Below are 20,632 nucleotides of genomic sequence, written 5' to 3' on the forward strand. Positions count from 1 at the left end.
GAGAGGGGATAGAGGGGTCAACGTAACAGTGCAGTAAAAGACTTTTTAAAACTAAAGCCTTTTCTTTTTACATGGACAGTAGAGGCTCTAGCATAAAGTAGGAAGTAGTATGTACTCCCTCCGTGAGAGTGGATTTTTGGAACCCGGATGTATTGGAGGACCTTATTTTAAATACTTTGAAAATCATATTTAATGTTTCAAAAAATTCTGAAAAAAATTCTACGTGATCATATGAATGTATATTGCATATGTGTAAAGTTTGGTGATGAAATAAGTAAATAGGCGACCTATATAAAAATGACAAAATGGTGATTTTCAAATAGTGAATAATGCATGCACTGTTCATCTTTCCAAAACCACGATTTTGTCATTTTTGTGTAACTCGCATGGTTATTTATTTCAGCATCAAAATTTGCACATGTGTAATATACATTCATATAAACATGTTGATTTCTTTTCAGAATTTTTTAAAACTTCAAAAAAGCATTTTGGCACAGTTCAAAAAATAGGGCTCCAATGCACCTGGGTTCCAAAGTGACTTTTTGCTCCCTCCGTCTCATAATATAAGAACATTTTTCAACCTAAAGTAGCTTGAGAAACATTCTTATATTATGGGACGGAAGGAGTAGAAGAGAAAGCAAATCCCCGTTTTGGACCGTTTCATTCTCCCTTCATAAATGGACGCATTTGCATAGGCGTTCTCCCTCCATAAATAGGCGCATTTGCACAGGTGATCAGATCGACGGCAGTAGCACCTTTGTGCGCCAGATGAAAAAGAGAGTGGCACGTCCCGCCAGATCAAAAAAAAGTGGACCGCGGTTCAAATTTTAAACCGGCGATGAGATTGGCAGAGCCTTTCATCCGCAAGCGAGGAGGCCTGGCGCACAAGAAAACATGCGAGGAATGTCTCACAGGAAAGGATAGAGGGACACTAAAATAGAAAGCGATCGGTGGATGGGCCACGCAGAGGGACGAGACTTACCTGCTCCCCGGCGTGTGTCCATCCGTGCTCCCGCGTACGTGGCTTGATTTGATTGGACAAAATAAGGTCCGACTCCACCCTCTTAAAATCAGAAGAAAGATGATTAGATTAGAAAGAAAAAAAAAAACAATCGTAAGATGAAGTGAGAGAACGGATGAAAGCATGAGGAGGAAGCAGGCAAGCCGGATCCCACGCGGAGATACGCAACGCCTTCCCTTCTTCTGCTGCCTCACGTCACCGATCTCCGCTTTCCTGCCAGGCAGGCAGTAATGGCGAGGAGGAAAAAAGATTCGGCCACCATCGGAAATGGAGTCGCATACGGCCAAGCCTTCCCTCCCCTGCTTGGCGGGCAGTACATGCACAAGTGCCGCTTGGACCCCGTCAAGCAGCGTCGTAACATGCGCCGAGCGTAGACGCGCCGTAGTAGCAGGTAGGTGCTGAATCGGATGGAATGTTGGCCAACAAGTGCATTGCATGCCTAGGGCTCTGGGAGCGTTGGCGCACAGCCGGCTCCTCCAATGCCTCCCCCTGTATGTTTGCGCGAACGGCTGGTTTCGGTGATCGGCCATAAATTCGTAACTCGGTTAGATTTTTCAAACAAATCCTATATGCCTGAATTGATCGGCACCTTTATATCCAGCCCACATCCACGTCGAATTCAACAAACATGACTCATCATAAATTTCATCAAATCTGTCTTGACATTGCCGGACTAGCCCTTTTCTTCTCCTCTCTTCTACCTTGTCCCTGCCAACCCTCCTCTAGCTCCGCCGCCATCCTATCTACAACGTCTTCCCAAACCTCAACAACGCTACCGACGGAAACCTTCTTCTGGCCAGTCTCGCCACTTCGGACACTGTCGTCGCGAATGTTGCCGCAGTACATCTAACTATTCTCGGACTGGACCTTGCCCTATATGTGTTCGATAAACTGTCCTAGTAACCTTTTGTGATTCTTTTGTAGGAAAACGATGGATTCAGACGGTTTGTTGGATGGGGAGTATGGAAACACTGAGCTTGATGAATTAACGCAAAAGGTGTTCTTCGAGTTGGGCGAAGATGTCGAGATGATCGTGATCATGAGCATCTAGGAGGAAATGGACATGGAGGTGGGGCACATTCTGAATTTCAAGGGTTGGATCGAAGAGATAATAGTTTTGAACCGTGATAGGTTTGCCGGAGCACGACTGCTTAACAAGGACTACTTTCAACCCGGACCAACATTCCCTGATACATGGTTTCGTCGACGCTTCCTTATGCGTAAACCCTTGTTCTTGCACATGGTGGAGGGAATAGAGGCACATACTATACTTCAGGCTCACCATGCATTGTTGCGGCCAGTGGCATAGCTAGGGGGTGGACAGGGTGGTCCATGGACCACCCTGGAATTTCCCATAGCTTGCATACACTAGTAGAAAAGGGGGCAGCGGTCTAGGCCGGGTCAGCCCATTAGTCCCAGTTCAGTTCAGAACCGGGACCAATGGGAGCATTGGACCCGGTTCGTGAGCCCAGGGGGCCGGCCGGGCCACGTTGGTCATTGGTCCTGGTTCATCTGGACCTTTTGGTCCCGGTTGGTGGGACGAACCGGGACCAATGGGCCTCGCGCCTGGCCCACCACCATTGGTCCCGGTTGGTGGCTTGAACCGGGACCAAAGGCTCCCCTTTAGTCCCGGTTCATGCCACCAAACGGGACCAATGAGGTGCCTATATATACCCCTCGCGTAAGAGCAGAGCACACTGCTCTGTTTTTTCTGGCCGAGGGGGAGAGGGCTTGGTGGTGCTCTATCTCACCTCCTATGCACACAAGGTGTTCGATGGAATGCCCGAGCCACACTACTTAAGCTTTCTCCTCTCCAAGCTCGACCTCCAAGCTCCATTTTCCTCAATATTTGTCTAGGTTTAGCGGTCCGTCACGCCCCGTCCCCGTCTTCACCACCATCGATCACCCACACCGAGCTCATCGCCGGCACCACCGTGGTGAGCCTCTTGTTCTTATCTTCTTTCTGAAAGGAAAAATATTCTTACTTGTATGTTTACATAGATACTTGTATTATTTTCTTACTTTTATTATTGTATCTTATATAGTGCGATGGTTTTGGTATCCGCCCCCGTCGGCCCTCGTCCTGTCTATGATTCGGATGTGGCATATATATTATATTTATAACTATTGGTTCATTTATTGTTTATGAAAATTATGCCGACCAACGTGACATAGATTTTATTTATGTAGGATGTATGTGAATCGGAAATTCCAACCGACCCTATTGTCGAGAGGTTAAATTTAGTTGAAGAAGAAAACAATTTGTTGAAGGAAAAAATAAAAAAATTGAGGAGGAGAAGATGATATTGGAGTTGCATGTTGCGGATGTCGGCGATGATCACAAGATCAAGATGGATGCAATGTGCTTGAAGATTAGAAAGATTAGAAAATATGCCATTCATACCGAGGCTTGGTATCATTATGCCGTTGGATCAATTGTTACCTTGGTTGCGATTATGATCGCATTTGTTTTCGCATTGAAATGTTTTACATAGTTTCAATGTATGGTTTAATTAATTAGATGCTCTGGAGAGCTATATGTTGTTAGATGAGAACTATGTATGTACTTTGGTTTTAATGTGATGATGAACTTCTATTAATTTGGACACTTAATTATATATAATGCACGCAGATGAACCGGCAATGGATGTACGGTGACAGACACACCTCCGAGTACATTAAGGGCGTGCATGAGTTTCTCGATGCGGCTGAGGCAAACAAGCAGAATGGTTTTATGTGTTGTCCATGCACTGAATGTGGGAATACGAGGTCTTACTCTAACCGGAAAATCCTTCACTCCCACCTGCTTTACAAGGGTTTCATGCCACACTATAATGTTTGGATGAGGCACGGAGAAATAGGGGTTATGATGGAAGATGGCGAAGAAGAAGAGTACGATGACAACTATGTGCCCCCTGAATACGGTGATGCTGCAACGGGGGGAGCTGGTGAAGATCAAGAGAAACCAGACGATGTGCCCAATGATGCTACAACAGGTGAAGCTGCTGAAGATCAAGAGGAACCAGACGATGTGTCCGATGATGATGATCTCCGCCGGGTCATTGTCGATGCAAGGACGCAATGCGAAAGTCAAAAGGAGAAGCTGAAGTTCGATCGCATGTTAGAGGATCACAAAAAAGGGTTATACCCCAATTGCGAAGATGGCAACACAAAGCTCGGTACCGTACTGGAATTGCTGCAGTGGAAGGCAGAGAATGATGTGGCTGATAAAGGATTTGAGAAGCTACTGAAAATATTGAAGAAGAAGCTTCCAAAGGATAACGAATTGCCCGACAATACATACGCAACAAAGAAAGTCGTACGCCCTCTAGGATTGGAGGTGGAGAAGATACATGCATGCCCTAATGACTGCATCCTCTACCGCGGTGCATACAAGGATCTGAACGCATGCCCGGTATGCGGTGCATTGCGGTATAAGATCAGACGAGATGACCCTGGTGATTTTGACAGCGAGCCCCTCAGGAAGAGGGTTCCTGCGAAGGTGATGTGGTATGCTCCTATAATACCACGGTTGAAACGTCTATTCAGAAACGAAGAGCATGCCAAGTTGATGCGATGGCACAGTGAGAACCGAAAGAAAGATGGGAAGTTGAGAGCACCCGCTGACGGGTCGCAGTGGAGAAAAATCGAGAGAAAGTACTGGGATGAGTTTGCAAAGGACCCAAGGAATGTATGATTTGCTTTAAGCGCGGATGGCATTAATCCTTTCGGGGAGCAGAGCAGCAATCACAGCACCTGGCCCGTGACTCTATGTGTGTATAACCTTCCTCCTTGGATGTGCATGAAGCGGAAGTTCATTATGATGCCAGTTCTCATCCAAGGCCCTAAGCAATCCGGCAACGAAATTGATGTGTACCTAAGGCCAGTGGCAGAGCCAGGAAAAATTAGGAGCTGGGGCGGACCGCAAGCTAACTAAAAAATACGGCGAACCGCAATAATGCATTTGGATATGTATTTTGCAACTATAAGCACTAAATTAGTGAACCATAAATTCATACAAAGTCAAACGACCTATGTTGCATTGTCCATACACATAATTTCAATAAAAAACTAGAACTACATACGTCATCTAATTGCTCTAGGCATCCAAAAAATTCTCATAGATGAAATTTAATAACTTAAGATTAAAATTAGACGATCTGGAATGATTGAATTAACTGAAATGGTTAGGCTAGAGGAGTCTAGAAGAGACAATACCTACAGAGAGTAATCTATTTTTCTTCAATAAACATAATGATGGAATCCCCAAAGTCATATATCCCTACAAATTATAAACCAATACTGTCAAAAAACTAAAATACGAGGAGTGAATTCTCACCCCATACCATAAATTTTATGTGTGCATCTCCACTGGTTCAAATTCCCAAATCTATATAACCTTAACTCACCTCGCCTAATCAGCGGGCTTGAATGGCCAGGAGGCGCCGCTGTCGATTACCGTCTTTCTGCGTTTGTGCCTGTCATATTACCGCTGTGTTCTACCTTCTCCTAGACTGTTGACAGCCGACGTAGTCGCACATATCGTTGATGCGATCGAACTGATCGAGGGAGGAGGTTTCCTTTTTTCTCAGGTCAGATGGAGGAGGTGAGGACGCGTGAGCACACTGCATTGATAGTTTTTTAAGAAACCCTACCTCCCCACTTTTTTTAGTCTCCCTATCTCCCTACGTGCAGCCATGGGCCTAGGAACAACCGTGCAAGTTAGTTGGATAGGCCTAGAGGCACCAAGCAAGGCCCAGCGATTTGCCCGGGCAAGTCATGATAATTCTAGCTCATTAGTACGTGACGCTAACAAAGAAGCAAATTAGTACGTAGGGTCATAGCTGTATTTTATACAGCAGCTGGCTGGTGAGCCCGGGCAGCTGCCCCGGGTCGCTGGGTGCTGCCTTCGCCACTGCCTAAGGCCATTAGTTGAAGAACTTTTACAGCTGTGGAATGGAAACGGTGTACGTACGTGGGATGAGCACAGATAGGAGGAATTTAACCTTAAGGCGTTGTTGTTCGTGACCATCAATGATTGACCCGCTCTCAGTAACCTTTCAGGACAGACAAACAAAGGATACCACGCATGCACGCACTGTTTTGATGACACTCAAAGTATATACCTGGACAAATGCAGGAAGAATGTGTATCTGGGCCATCGTCGATTTCTTCCGACCAACCATCAATGTCGAAAGAAAGGCAAGCATTTCAAAGGCGAGGCACATCACCGGAAGAAGCCCGCCATGCGCACCAGTGATCATGTGCTTGCTATGGTCAATGATTTACACTACGTAATCTTTGGAAAGTGTCCCGGTGGACTAGCTGTTCCGAATGACGCTGAGGGACACACACCCATGTGGAAGAAGAAATCTATATTTTGGGACCTACCGTAATGGAAAGACCTAGAGGTCCGCTCCTCAATCGATGTGGTGCACGTGACGAAGAACCTTTGCATGAACCTGCTAGGCTTCTTGGGCGTGTATGGGAAGACAAAAGATACACCTGAGGCACGGGAGGACCTGCAATGTTTGCACGAAAAAGACGGCATGCCTCCCAAGCAGTATAAAGGTCCTGCCAGCTACGCTCTTATGAAAGAAGAAAAAGAAATCTTCTTTGAATGCCTGCTCAGTATGAAGGTCACGACTGGCTTCTCGTTGAATATAAAGGGAATAATAAATATGCCAGAGAAAAAGTTTCAGAACCTAAAGTCTCATGACTGCCACGTGATTATGACGCAACTGCTTCCGGTTGCATTAAGGGGGCTTCTACCGAAAAACATCCGATTAGCCATTGTGAAGCTATGTGCATTCCTCAATGCAATCTCTCAAAAGGTGATCGATCCAGAAATCGTACCTAGGCTAAGGAGTGATGTGGCGCAATGTCTTGTCAGTTTCGAGCTGGTGTTCCCACCATCCTTCTTCAATATCATGACGCACGTCCTAGTTCATCTAGTCGACGAGATTGTCATCCTGGGGCCCGTATTTCTACACAATATGTTCCCCTTTGAGAGGTTCATGGGAGTCCTAAAGAAATATGTCCGTAACCACGCTAGGCCAGAAGGAAGCATCTCCATGGGCCATCAAACAGAGGATGTTATCGGGTTTTGTGTTGACTTCATTCCTGGCCTTAAGAAGATAGGTCTCCTAAATCGCGGTATGAGGGGAGACTGACTGGAAAAGGCACTCTTGGAAGAGACTCAATAATTTGCAGGGACGGATATTCTTGGTCTCAAGCAAACTACACAGTTCTACAGAACTCTACCTTGGTGACCCCGTATGTCGATGAACACAAGAACAGTCTGCGCTCCAAACACCCGGAGCAGTGCGATGACTGGATTACATATGAACACATCAGGACTTTCAGCAGTTGGTTGGAAACACGTCTCAGAGGTGACAAGACTGTTGGTGATGAGTTGTACTTGTTGTCCAGGGGACCATCTTTGACTGTATTGACTTACAAAGGATACGAGATAAATGGGAATACATTTTACACGATCGCCCAAGATCAAAAGAGCACCAACCAAAACAGCGGTGTCCGCTTTGATGCAGCAACCGAGAGCGAAGATGACACGTATTATGGTTACATAGTGGACATATGGGAACTTGACTACGGACCTGATTTTAAGGTCCCTTTGTTTAAGTGCAAATGGGTCAATCTGTTAGGCGGCGGGGTACAGGTAGACCCACAGTACGGAATGACAACAGTGGATCTGAAAAATCTTGGGTACACTGACAAACCATTCGTCTTAGCCAATGATGTGGCACAGGTTATCTATGTGAAGAACATGTCTACCAAACCGAGAAAAAGAAAAGATAAGGAAGCGAATACATCATACGATGAGCCAAAGCGCCACATAGTTCTTTCAGGAAAAGGGACATCCTGGGAGTGGACGGCAAGACAGACATGTTTGGAGATTATGAAAAGTTTCATGAAATTCCTCCCTTCAATGTCAAGGCTGACCCAAGCATCCTGATAAACAATGAAGATTATCCATGGTTATGGCGCAATAAGCAAATGACACAAGCGAAGAAAAAGTGAAGACTTCCTCGCGCAACTATTATGATGATACCATGCCAACTTTGTAACACACGAACATGCTACCATTGTCCGTTTTGTACATGCACATGCTATGTGGGTGAAATTATGATACCATCCCAACTTTCAACTTTTTCAAAGTTCATTTGAAATGCTTTCATGTCTTATGGTTCGGCCCTCGTAATACCATGACCATTAGTCCCTGGCCCATGCCAACTTTCAACTTTCAACTTTCTAAAACTAATGGCACTAACAAAAAGTTTATAATTTTGCTCCTCGCCCCTGGCCCATGACCATTAGTCCCGGTTTGTGCCACAAACCGGGACTAAAGGGTTGGTCCTCGTTGCGGGCAGAGTTTAGTCCCACCTCGCCAACCGAAGGGGGCTCACACCGGTTTATAAGCCCTTCCCTCTCTGCCTTGTTGAGCTCCTCTCGAAGTGAAAATAGATGCCCTAATAGAGAAAAGTTTAACCTAAATTCATAGTGAATTTCTCTAAAATTCATAGAAATTTACTAGGAATTTAGGTTGAATTTTCTCTATAAGCGCATCTATTCTCATTTTTTAGTAAGTTAATCACAAACTTGTGATTCAAACAATTTTCAAAGAATTCAAATTTTAACTATTCAAATTTGAAAACTAATGGCACTAACAGAAAGTTTATAATTTTTCTAAAACTAATGGCACTAACAGAAAGTTTATAATTTTGCTAACCTAAAAGCAAAAAGAATTAAAAATTAAAGCAAAAAACAAAAGAAAATAAATAATGCAAAAAACAAATCAAAAAAACAGGAAAAAACTATTTTTATAGTAAAGTTAATCACAAAATAAAATAAATAAAGCAACAAAGAAAACAAAAAAACTAAAAAAGTGTTTTAAAATTTGAAAACTAATGTCACTAACAAAAAGTTTATAATTTTTCTAAAACTAATGGCACTAACAGAAAGTTTATAATTTTGCTAACCTAAAAGCAAACAAAATTAAAAATTAAAGCAAAAAACAATAGAAAATAAATAATGCAAAAAACAAATCAAAAAAACAGGAAAAAACTATTTTTATAGTAAAGTTAATCACAAAATAAAATAAATAAAGCAACAAAGAAAACAAAAAAACTAAAAAAGTTTTTTCAAATTTGAAAAGTAATGGCATTAACAAAAAGTTTATAATTTTTCTAAAAATAAAAGCATAAAGAATTAAAAAATAAAGCAAAAAACAAAAGAAAATAAATAAAGCAACAAAAAAAAAATGCCACCTACTGGGCCCCCACAGCCTGAATACGACTAGAAACCCATCCAAGGGCCAGGATTGAGGCCCGCAGGAGGCCCAGTAGGCCCACAGGCATAGCAGTGACAATTAGGCCCGTAAGCCTGCAATGGAGAGGAGCTCGAGAGGGGTGCGGCAGTGGGGCTTATAAACCACTGCGCACCCCTCTCAACTAGCGAGGTGGGACTAAACTTTCGACGCAGCAGCCGCACAAGGCCTTTGGTCCCGGTTGGTGGCACCAACCGGGACTAAAGGGGGTCATTGCTCACGGTTCGTGGCACAAACCGTGACCAATGCCCCCCTTTAGTCCCGGTTGGTGCCACCAACCGAGACCAAAGGCCGCCGCTTCCCGCCCTTTGGGCTGCTGAAAAGAGGCCTTTGGTCTCGGTTGGTGGCACCAACCGGGACTAAAGGGGGGCATTGGTCACGGTTTGTGCCACGAACCGTGACCAATGCCTTTGCTATATGAGCCAGCACTTAGGAAAATTTCACATTTCCCTCGAAGTTGCCCTCGAGGACGCCGAGCACATCGACGCCGCCAGGCTGCCCCAACGCCGCCCGCCGCCTCGGCCGTCACCGTCGCCCGCGCCCCGAGTCGCCGTCGCCCACGCCCTCCCCCGACGCCGTCGCCTACGCCCTCGGCCGACACCGTCGCCGCGAGCCGCCGTCCCCCGCCCCGACGCACGCCGCCCCTGCCCCGTCGCCGTCGCCGTGCCGCCGTCCCCTGCCCCGACGTGTCGCCGCCTCTGTGAGCACTGCACGTCTGCCGCCGCCGCCGCCGTGCATTTTTTTATTATATATGCTATTTTTTTACATGTTTTTAGATTTTCATATATATGTGTATGTATGTACTTTTTAGATATACGTATTTTTTGATGTATGTTCATATATGTATGTATATATTTTTTACATGTTTTTTGTATGTATGTATGTATTTTTTCAATTGTAATGATGTTTTAAAAAAAGTTTAGGTTAGTTTCATTTTATCTATATATGTTCTCTGATTTAGTACATTTTAGGTTAGTTTCATTTTAAAAAAAGTTTTATATATTTAGGAAGAAGGAATAGAAGGAAGAAAATGTTTTATATATGAGGGTCGAGAGGGGGTCGACGGTCGAGAGGGGGTCGTCGAACATGAGAGGAAGAAAAGCATAAAAAAAGAAGAGGAAGAAAAAAAAGAGGAGAAGAAAGAATAGAGGAGATATCTTCTCCTCTATTCTTTCTTCTCCTCTTTTTTTTTCTTCTTCTTCCTCTTTTTTTTATCGGGAACGAGGGTCGCCGAGGGGTCGAGGGTCGAGAGGGGGTCGACGGTCGCCGAGGGGTCGAGGGTCGAGAGGGGGTCTAGGGTCGCCGAGGGGTCGAGGGTCGTCGAACATGAGAGGAAGAAGAGGATAAAAAAAGAAGAGGAATAAGAAAAAAAAGAGGAGAAGAAAGAATAGAGGAGAAGATCTCCTCTATTCTTTCTTCTCCTCTTTTTTTTCTTCTTCTTCCTCTTTTTTTTATCGGGAACGAGGGTCGTCGAGGGTCGCCGAGCGGTAGAGGAAGAAGAGGATAAAAAAGAAGAGGAAGAAAAAAAGAGAGGGGTCGACGGTCGCCTAGGGGTCGAGGGTCGAGAGGGGGTCTAGGGTCGCCGAGAGGGGAGAGGAAGACGAGGAGAAATAAATAAGAAGAAGAAAAAAGAAGAAAAAGAAGAGGAGAAGAAGAAAGGAATAGAGGAGAAGAAGAGAAAAATAGAATATATATATATATATATATTCTATTTTCTCTTTTCTCCTCTATTCCTTTCTTCTTCTCCTATTTTTTTTCTTCTTTTTTTTCTTCGACACGTGGGGGGGGGTCGAGAACGTCGGACATTCATGAGAGAGGCGAGGAAGAAGGGGAAGAAGAGGAGAGGAAGAAGAGGAAGTCTTCTCCTCTATTCTTTCTTCTCTTCTTTTTTCTTCTTCTTCCTATATGTATTAGTTTTTTTATTTAGGTTGTTAATTAGTAGATATTAATTGTGTTCATATATGTATGGATGCATGTGATATGTATGTATGTATGTATGTATGCATGTATTGGGTATGTCGTTGTCGATATACCCCCTACCCGATAACTTCGACATGAGGGGGTCGAGAGGGGGTCTAGGGTCGTCGAGGGTTCGAGGGGTCGAGGGGTCTAGGGTCCTCGAGGGTTTGAGGGGTCGAGAGAAGTTTCCTAGTGTCAAAGTATTGAAGAAATCCATGGCTTCATCATTAGCCGGAAGTAACCAGGGCATGACGAAGTCCTCCAAAGTTATTTTGGAATGGTGTCCCGGATAGGATAATTTGCCTTTTTGTATGAATTTCAGCAAAGGCCTTCCAAATAACGATATTTGGAAGGTTCTTGCTGAACTTTGTACCAAAAAGCGAATTATCTTATATGGGACTCAGTTCCAAAATAACTTTGGAGAGCTTCGTACCATCATGCACCTGTTACTTTCGCCTAATGATGAAGACATGGTTTTGTTGAATCCTTTGACACTAGGCAACCTCCCGACCCCTCGGCGATCCTCTCGAACATGAGAGGAAGAAGAGGATCGCCGAGGGGTCAAGGGTTCCAGGGTCGTCGAGGGTTCGAGGGGTCGAGGATCGCCGAGGGGTCGAGAGAGGTTCCCTAGTGTCAAAGTATTGAAGAAATCCATGGCTTCATCATTAGCCGGATATTACCCCCTCCCGATAGCTTCAACACGTGGGGGGGTTGATATTACCCCCTCCTTGAAGCGTTCTTGAGGCCACCCCAAACCCTTGAAGCATTGTCGAGGCCACCCCAAACCCTAGAGAAGCAGCATCGAGGCCACTAATTAATATATATGATTCCTTACTATGATTAGGTAGCTAGTTCTATGTTTGCCACTAATATATCCATCTGTCATGTTTGAATAATAATTGCCATGTTGTAAAATTTTGTAGAAACTATGGACACCGTCCGAGACGAAGCAAAAGAAGCGTTGTTGAGGGACATAATGGCAGAAGGAAGTGATGCCGTCTCGTTGTTTCTCAACGACACCGATGGTCTCGAAGGAGAGGGTGAAGAAGCTGGCTACGGTGACCTAATGCCGGTGCAAGAAGAAGAACATGAGGACGGCTCCGGTGACCCAATGCCGGTGCAAGAAGGAGACCGTGATGACGGCTCCGGTGACCGAACCGAGTCCGGACAGGTATATATATTAGTTAAGCCTGTGCTGACTAGCTAATTGATGCATTCATTGTTTTGGTATGTACACATATTAATTAAGTCTTTGTTCTTTTTTCTAGCCCTCCGGATCGAGCACAACTTCGGTAAAGAGACGAGGCCCGAAGAAAAAGTTGAGCTCGGATGAAAGGTTTGAGATCATAGCAATCGCGCCCGACGGCCAACCGATTGAACCCATCCGAACAAAGAACGCATTTGTTGCTTAGTGCGGGGTTTTGGTTAGGGACAAGATCCCGATCAGCATCCAGCAATGGTTTAAGCCGGCTACAGAAGACCCTGAGGTGTCTTATGTCAATGATATGCAGAAATATGATCTTTGGACTGAGCTGAAGTCAAATTTCACCCTACCGCCAGAGGATAATCCAGAGAAGCCAGTTAAAGAGCAATTAATCAAGTCTTTTTCTCTTAAGAGGATGGCAGAACTATTCAGAAGGTGGAAGAAAGAGCTGAATAAGTTTGTCGAAAATAATGAGACACCAGAATTCAAGGGCAGATATGAGAGGATCAGAGATCACTGGCCCGCATTTGTGGCCCACAAGACATCGGAAAAGAGTAAGAAGATGTCGGTGACAAAAAAGCAAAATGCTGCGAAGAAGAAGCATCACCATCGCACGGGGTCAGGTGGCTACCTCGTAGCCCGGCCTAAGTGGGCCAAGACTGAGAATGATCTGGTTGATAAAGGGATCGAACCAGGGACAATTAACTGGCCAGACCGTTGCCGGACTTGGTTCTTCGGGGCTGGCGGAACCTTGGACCCTGTAACAGGGAAGTGCATTTGGACGAACGATCAAATGGACATACCAGTCAGGAAGCTTAAGTAGTATATCGAAGCAGCGCAGCAAGGGACGTTCTTTCCAGACAGAGAGAACGACGAGCTCACAATGGCCCTCGGGAATCCTGAGCACCCTGGACGGACACGAGGCACGCCAGGCTCCATTCCGTGGAAGGTTGGGTTTCCGGACGCAGGCGGTTACAAATCCCATGAGAGGAGGAAAAAAGTGCAGCATACCCAAATGCAGGCGCTACAAGCAAGGGTAGACGCGATAGAGGAACGAGAAGCAAATCGCAGCAAACGTACTGCCGAAGCTTCCCCCGAAGCTACCCCGCCATCTCAGCGGAGAAGCAGCGTGGCTTCCACCGAGCTGCTTCAGCCGGAGCATGCCTTGACGGCTCTTGCCAGCTATCTCGTGGATGCTATCACAGAGTCTCAAAATTGCCACCTTATGACGCAATGGATGACTTTGAAGGTCAAGGCGGCTGTTGGCTCTGTTTATCCTACTGAATCCGGCGCAACTTTTCACTGCCGGCCGATTCCAGAAGGATATGCTAGGGTGATGGTGGATGAAATAACGGAGGGATTTGAGGACCTCCAGCTTGACCACCCTACCGGTGAAGGGGAGACTAGGCTGGGGTCTGCTCTGAAGACTCCATGCCTATGGCGGAAGGAGCTCATCACTCCGCCTCCTTCTCCGCCTGCGTCGGCGCGCCCGAGCAGCCAGCCTCCTCCTTCTTCGCCTCGTGAGCAAGGGCGGAAGAGACCTGCCGCCGCTTCGGCTGCTCCGGCGCGTCGTAGTCCTTCTCCTCCACCTCGTAAGCAAGTAAAGAAGACAACCGCTCCATCTGCTCTGCCGGTGTCTAGCAGTACAGCCAAAGGCGGGAGGACATACAGATTCGGTCCTTCTCTGAAGACTCCAGAGAAGTTACCATACGAGAGGATCCTGGAGGAGAACGCCGAGATCGCGCGAGAAGAAGTGAGGAACTTCTTTGAAGGGGTGAAAGCAAAGAAACATCCACCTCCGGAGGAGAAGGTAGATCCGGTGAAAGCGAAGCGCACTCTGGCTGCCCTGACAAAACCACCCAAGTCTCCGCCGAAAGGAAACTATGAGCGCATTATTGGAAAGGAATTTGCCGAAGCGGAGCGGTCGGGAAGTACTGTCAGCGATCAAAGGCTGAAAGAACGACAAGCTGGGAAACAAATTGCCCAGCTCGGCGAACAAGCGAAGCAATCGTGCCCCCCACTCAAGGTGCCTAGCCACAACATCGCTAATGATCCGAGGATGGTGCCCGGTTATAGAAATCTTGTAGATTACCTGCCCGACGATGTACATTATGAACCCATGGACGTGTAGATACAAAGATACGAGTACGGGAAGCCTCTCGTCAAAGATGAAAGATCTCTATCAACGATGATGCGAAGATTGCATGATTGGTACTTGACAATCTGCAGAGACTCTGGGGGGAGGAGTACTTTGTATGTGAAAGTTAAAAAGGAGCATGACCTCGTTGGAATTGAACTGTTGCCTGTTCCATTTGAGGAGTTCTATCAGTTTTTCAATCAATTGGCCCTCGATAAAACAACGGTCGCCTGCTACTATCTGTAAGTAGTACTACTTCTGTCATTAAGTCTCTCTATATAGCTCAGCTCTTTCATTGCATGTATTTATAATCATCCTCACTATATTATGCAGATTGAAGATCGCCGAATTGAAGAAAAGACAAGTCAGTGATATTGGGTTCATTAACACATATCTCATAGATGCAACTCAGGTTAAATTTCATGCCGCAGCTACCGAGGCCAACTTGCTACGATCGTTCGTAATAAATGAAAACAAAGATATAATACTCTTTCCTTACAACTTCAAGTGAGTGTTACTGTCTTGTGCGTATTCGGTTTCCCTTATATATTAGTCAAGGTTATAGTAATGTAATTGATGAGTTATGCATGCGTGTGCAGTTTCCACCATATTCTCCTAGAGATTAAGCTTGAGCAGGGACTAGTAACCGTCTTAGACTCAAGATGAAAAGATCCCCAGGACTATGCAGACATGACTCAAATACTCGAGAAGTAAGTTAAATCGATCATTATCCACCATATCAGCAACTTTGTTCATTTCCTGATATATCAAGTAATTGTTTTCTTTGCCCGGCAGGGTTTGGAGAAAATTCACCAGAAAAGCTCCGGGACTGCCGAAGGAGCTGCAATTTAGACACCCGAAAGTAAGTACTATAGTAGCATGTTCCGCACATCTACTAGTCATTCAAGCGATAGTTTCATCAATACTATTTGGCATTCTTTCTTATCAGTTTGATTGACCTCTATTTCTTGTAAAGTGGTTGTGGCAGGAACAAGGGAATGATTTCTGTGGATACTACATTTGCGAGTCCATCCGCCACACGACCTGTGAGCGGGGCTACACTGACGAACAATATGAAGTGCGTAAATAACAACATTCACAATTTTATTTTATTACCATCATTTGTGTTGAGTTTCATTCATTCATATATATATGTATTGACCCCCTTCTTTAAATTAGATGTTTCGGAAGCGGGATGAACTCCTAGCACCAGCTCGCATGCGAGCAATTCAAGAGGAATTGGCGGCATTCTTTCTTGACCACGTGATCCCTGAAGACGGAGAATTCTATGTGGACCCTGAGTCCGTATGATTATATTTGTAAGAGATAATTATTGTATATATGTAGCCGTTAGTGTCGGATAGATATACGAGAACTTGTTGTTCGACCAATCTCTCGGAGAAGGAGAGGTGGTCGATATCACTTCTCTCTGTATGCATATATGTTCATGACGATCTTCTATTTCCTTCGTTTTCTTACTAGCTAGCTAGCGTGTCTAGTCCTCTCTATACGTATGTATAGTACGTAGCATCGACCAAGCACGGACATAAGAGAGGACACTTCTCTCTATTAATTATAGCTAGCTAACACAATATATGAAACACCTAAATTAACCCCCCTAAACCCCCCCTTTAAAAAAACAAAAACCCCAGCCACAGAAATGCTGACGCGTGGATGCCTATTGGTCCCGGTTGGTGCCACCAACCGGGACCAAAGGGTCTCCTGCCTGGGCTCCGCGCACTGCCCACGTGGAGGCCCATCTGTCCGGGTTCTGGATTGAACCGGGACTAAAGGGACAGGGCATTAGTACCGACCCTTTAGTCCCGGTTCCAGAACCGGGACAAAAGGCCCTTACGAACCGGGACAACAGGCCCTTTTTCTACTAGTGAGCGCGGATGGCATTAATCCTTTCGGGGAGCAGAGCAGCAATCACAACACCTGGCCCGTGACTCTATGTATGTATAACCTTCCTCCTTGGATGTGCATGAAGCGGAAGTTCATTCTGATGCCAGTTCTCATCCAAGGCCCTAAGCAACCCGGCCAAGACATTGATGTGTACCTAAGGCCATTAGTTGAAGAACTTTTACAGCTGTGGAATGGAAAATGGTGTACGTACGTGGGATGAGCACAGACAGGAGGAATTTAACCTAAAGGCGTTGCTGCTCGTGACCATCAACGATTGGCCCGCTCTTAGTAACCTTTCAGGACAGACAAACAAAGGATACCACGCATGCACGCACTGTTTAGATGACACTGAAAGTATATACTTGGACAAATGCAGGAAGAATGTGTACCTGGGCCATCGTCGATTTCTTCCGACCAACCATCAATATCGAAAGAAAGGCAAGCATTTCAAAGGCGAGGCAGATCACCGGAATAAGCCCACCATGCGTACCGGTGATCACGTACTTGCTATGGTCAATGATTTACACGTAATCTTTGAAAAGGGTCCCGGCGGACTAGCTGTTCTGAATGACGCTGAGGGACACGCACCCATGTGGAAGAAGAAATCTATATTTTGGGACCTACCCTACTGGAAAGACCTAGAGGTCCTCTCTTCAATCGACGTGATGCACGTGACGAAGAACCTTTGCGTGAACCTGCTAGGCTTCTTGGGCGTGTATGGGAAGACAAAAGATACACCTGAGGCACGAGAGGACCTGCAACGTTTGCACGAAAAAGACGGCATGCCTCCGAAGTAGTATAAAGGTCCTGCCAGCTACGCTCTTACGAAAGAAGAGAAAGAAATCTTCTTTGAATGCCTGCTCAGTATGAAGGTCACGACTGGCTTCTCGTCGAATATAAAGGGAATAATAAATATGCCAGAGAAAAAGTTTCAGAACCTAAAGTCTCATGACTGCCACGTGATTATGAGGCAACTGCTTCCGGTTGCATTGAGGGGGCTTCTACCGGAAAACGTCCGATTATCCATTGTGAAGCTATGTGCATTCCTCAATGCAATCTCTCAGAAGGTGATCGATCCAGAAATCATACCAAGGCAAAGGAGTGATGTGGCGCAATGTCTTGTCAGTTTTGAGCTGGTGTTCCCACCATCCTTCGTCAATATCATGACGCACGTCCTAGTTCATCTAGTCGACGAGATTGTCATCCTGGGGCCCATATTTCTACACAATATGTTCCCCTTTGAGATGTTCATGGGAGTCCTAAAGAAATATGTCTGTAACCGCGCTAGGCCAGAAGGAAGCATCTCCATGGGCCATCAAACAAAGGATATATCGGGTTTTGTGTTGACTTCATTCCTGGCCTTAAGAAGATAGGTCTCCCTAAATCGCGGTATGAGGGGAGACTGACTGGAAAAGGCACTCTTGGAAGTGACTCAATAATATGCAGGGACGAATATTCTTGGTCTCAAGCACACGACACAGTTCTACTGAACTCTACCTTGGTGATCCCGTATGTCAATGAACACAAGAACAGTCTGCGCTCCAAACACCCGGAGCAGTGCGACGACTGGATTACATGTGAACACATCAGGAATTTCAGCAGTTGGTTGGAAACACGTCTCAGAGGTGACAACACTGTTTGTGATGAGCTGTACTTGTTGTCCAGGAGACCATCTTTGATTCTATTGACTTACAAAGGATACGAGATAAATGGGAATACATTTTACACGATCGCCCAAGATCAAAAGAGCACCAACCAAAACAGCGGTGTCCGCTTTGATGCAGCAACCGAGAGCGGAAATGACACATATTATGGTTACATAGTGGACATATGGGAACTTGACTACGGACATGATTTTAAGGTCCCTTTGTTTAAGTGCAAATGGGTCAATCTGTTAGGCGGCGGGGTATAGGTAGACCCACAATACGGAATGACAACAGTGGATCTGAAAAATCTTGGGTACACTAACGAACCGTTCGTCCTAGCCAATGATGTGGCATAGGTTATCTATGTGAAGGACATGTCTACCAAACCGAGAAAAAGAAAAGATAAGGAAGCGAATACATCATACGATGAGCCAAAGCGCCACATAGTTCTTTCAGGAAAAAGGGATATCCTGGGAGTGGAGGGCAAGACAGACATGTCTGAAGATTATGAAAAGTTTCATGAAATTCCTCCCTTCAATGGCAAGGCTGACCCAAGCATCCTGATAAACGATGAAGATTATCCATGGTTACGGTGCAATAAGCAAATGACACAAGCAAAGAAAAAGTGAAGACTTTCTCCCGCAACTATTATGATGATACTATGCCAACTTTGTAAAACACGAGTATGCTATGCCAACTTTTTCAGAGTTCATTTGAAAACTATGAATTTAGGTCGAATTTTCTCTATAGGTGCATCTATGTTCATTTTTTAGTAAAGTTAATCACAAACTTGTGATTCACACAAATTTCAAAGAATTCAAATTTTAACTATTCAAATTTGAAAACTAATGGCACTAACATAAAGTTTATAATTTTTCTAAAACTAATGACACTAACAGAAAGTTCATAATTTTGCTGACCTAAAAGCAAAAAGAATTAAAAAATAAAGGAAAAAACAAAAGAAAATAAATAATACATAAAACAAAAAAAAAAGCTGAAAAAAAATATAAATAGCAACAATAAGTATTTTGTTGTAAGTAGAAACAAAATAAAATAAATAAAGCAACAAAGAAAACAAAAAAACTAAAAAAGTGTTTTCAAATTTGAAAACTAATGGCACTAACAGAAAGTTTATAATTTTTCTAAAACTAAAAGCAAAAAAGAATTAAAAATAAAGCAAAAAAACAAAAGAAAATAAATAATGCAGAAAACAAAACAAAAAAACTGGAAAAAATAGGCACTAAAAGCAAAAAAACAAAAAAAGTGTTTTCAAATTTGAAAACTAATGGCACTAAGAGAAAGTTTATAATTCTTGTGACCTAAAAAAAAGAAATCACTAAAAAACTATAAGTATTTTGTTCTAAGTAGAAATGAAAAAATAAATAGCAAAAAAAATGCCTATAATATTTGTTATGACTAACTAAAATTACCAAATTGAGTATAATGATAAAACACAGTAATATTAAATAGCAGGAAAAAGAATTACTCAAAAATAATTTTTTATAGTAAAGTTATTCATAAACTAGTGATTCACACAAATTTTAAAAAATTCAAATTTAAACTATTCAAATTTTAAAACTAATGGCACTAATAGAAAGTTTATAATTTTTGTGACCTAAAAGAAAAAAATCACTAAAAAACTATAAGTATTTAGTTCTAAGTAGAAATGAAAAAAAATAAATAGTAAAAAAATGCCACCTACTGGGCCACCACGGCCTGAATACGACTAGAAGACCATCCATGGGCCAGGATTCAGGCCCGCAGAAGGCCCAGCAGGCCCATAGGCATAACGGTATGAGATTAGGCCCAAAGGCCTGCAGTTCTGAGGAGTTCGATGGAGAGGGCGGGGCAGCGCTTATAAACAGGTGCGGCCGCTCCTCAGCTAGCAAGGTGGGACTAAACATCCCACCGCACCGCGGCTTTGGCAGGCGCATGCCTTCGGTCCCGGTTGGTGGCACCAACCGGGACTAAAGGAGGCATTGGTCACGGTTCATGGCACAAACCGTGACCAATGCCCCCCTTTAGTCCCGGTTGGTGCCGCCAACCGGGACCAAAGGCCGCCGCTTCCCGCCCTTTGGGCTGCTGAAATGAGGCCTTTGGTCTCGGTTGGTGGTACCAACCGGGACTAAAGGTGGCATTGGTCCCTGTTGGTGCCACGAACCGGGACCAATGCTCTTGGTATATAACCAGGACTTGTGAAAATTTCAGTTTCTCATCGACCATTTGCCCCCGACGACGCCGAGCTCATCGACGCCGCCAAGCTGCCCCGACGCCGTCCGCCGCCCCTGCAGTCGCCCCTGACCGCGCCGTCGCCATCGCCCGTGCCCTCGCCCGCCGCCCCTGCAGTCGCCCCCGGCCCGCCCGTCGTCGTCGCCCTGCCCCGCCCGTCGCCGTCGCCCCTGCCCCGCCCGTC

General features: G+C 44.9%; 1 protein-coding gene across 1 annotated transcript in view; it reads left to right on the top strand.

The window, feature by feature from the left end:
• The first annotated feature begins 2,078 nt into the window (after positions 1-2,078).
• The window catches only part of LOC147981089 (uncharacterized), a 37,655-nt gene continuing 19,101 nt past the window's right edge, over positions 2,079-20,632 (top strand). The window contains exon 1 of the mRNA XM_087515860.1: positions 2,079-2,152. Within this exon, the coding sequence (XP_087371986.1) occupies positions 2,079-2,152 (74 nt within the window). The remainder of the gene's footprint in view (positions 2,153-20,632) is intronic.

Source organism: Triticum urartu, chromosome 3A (genome assembly GCF_056163025.1).
Source record: "Triticum urartu cultivar PI428250 chromosome 3A, HENAU_Tu73, whole genome shotgun sequence".
In the NCBI taxonomy this organism is placed as follows: domain Eukaryota; kingdom Viridiplantae; phylum Streptophyta; class Magnoliopsida; order Poales; family Poaceae; genus Triticum; species Triticum urartu.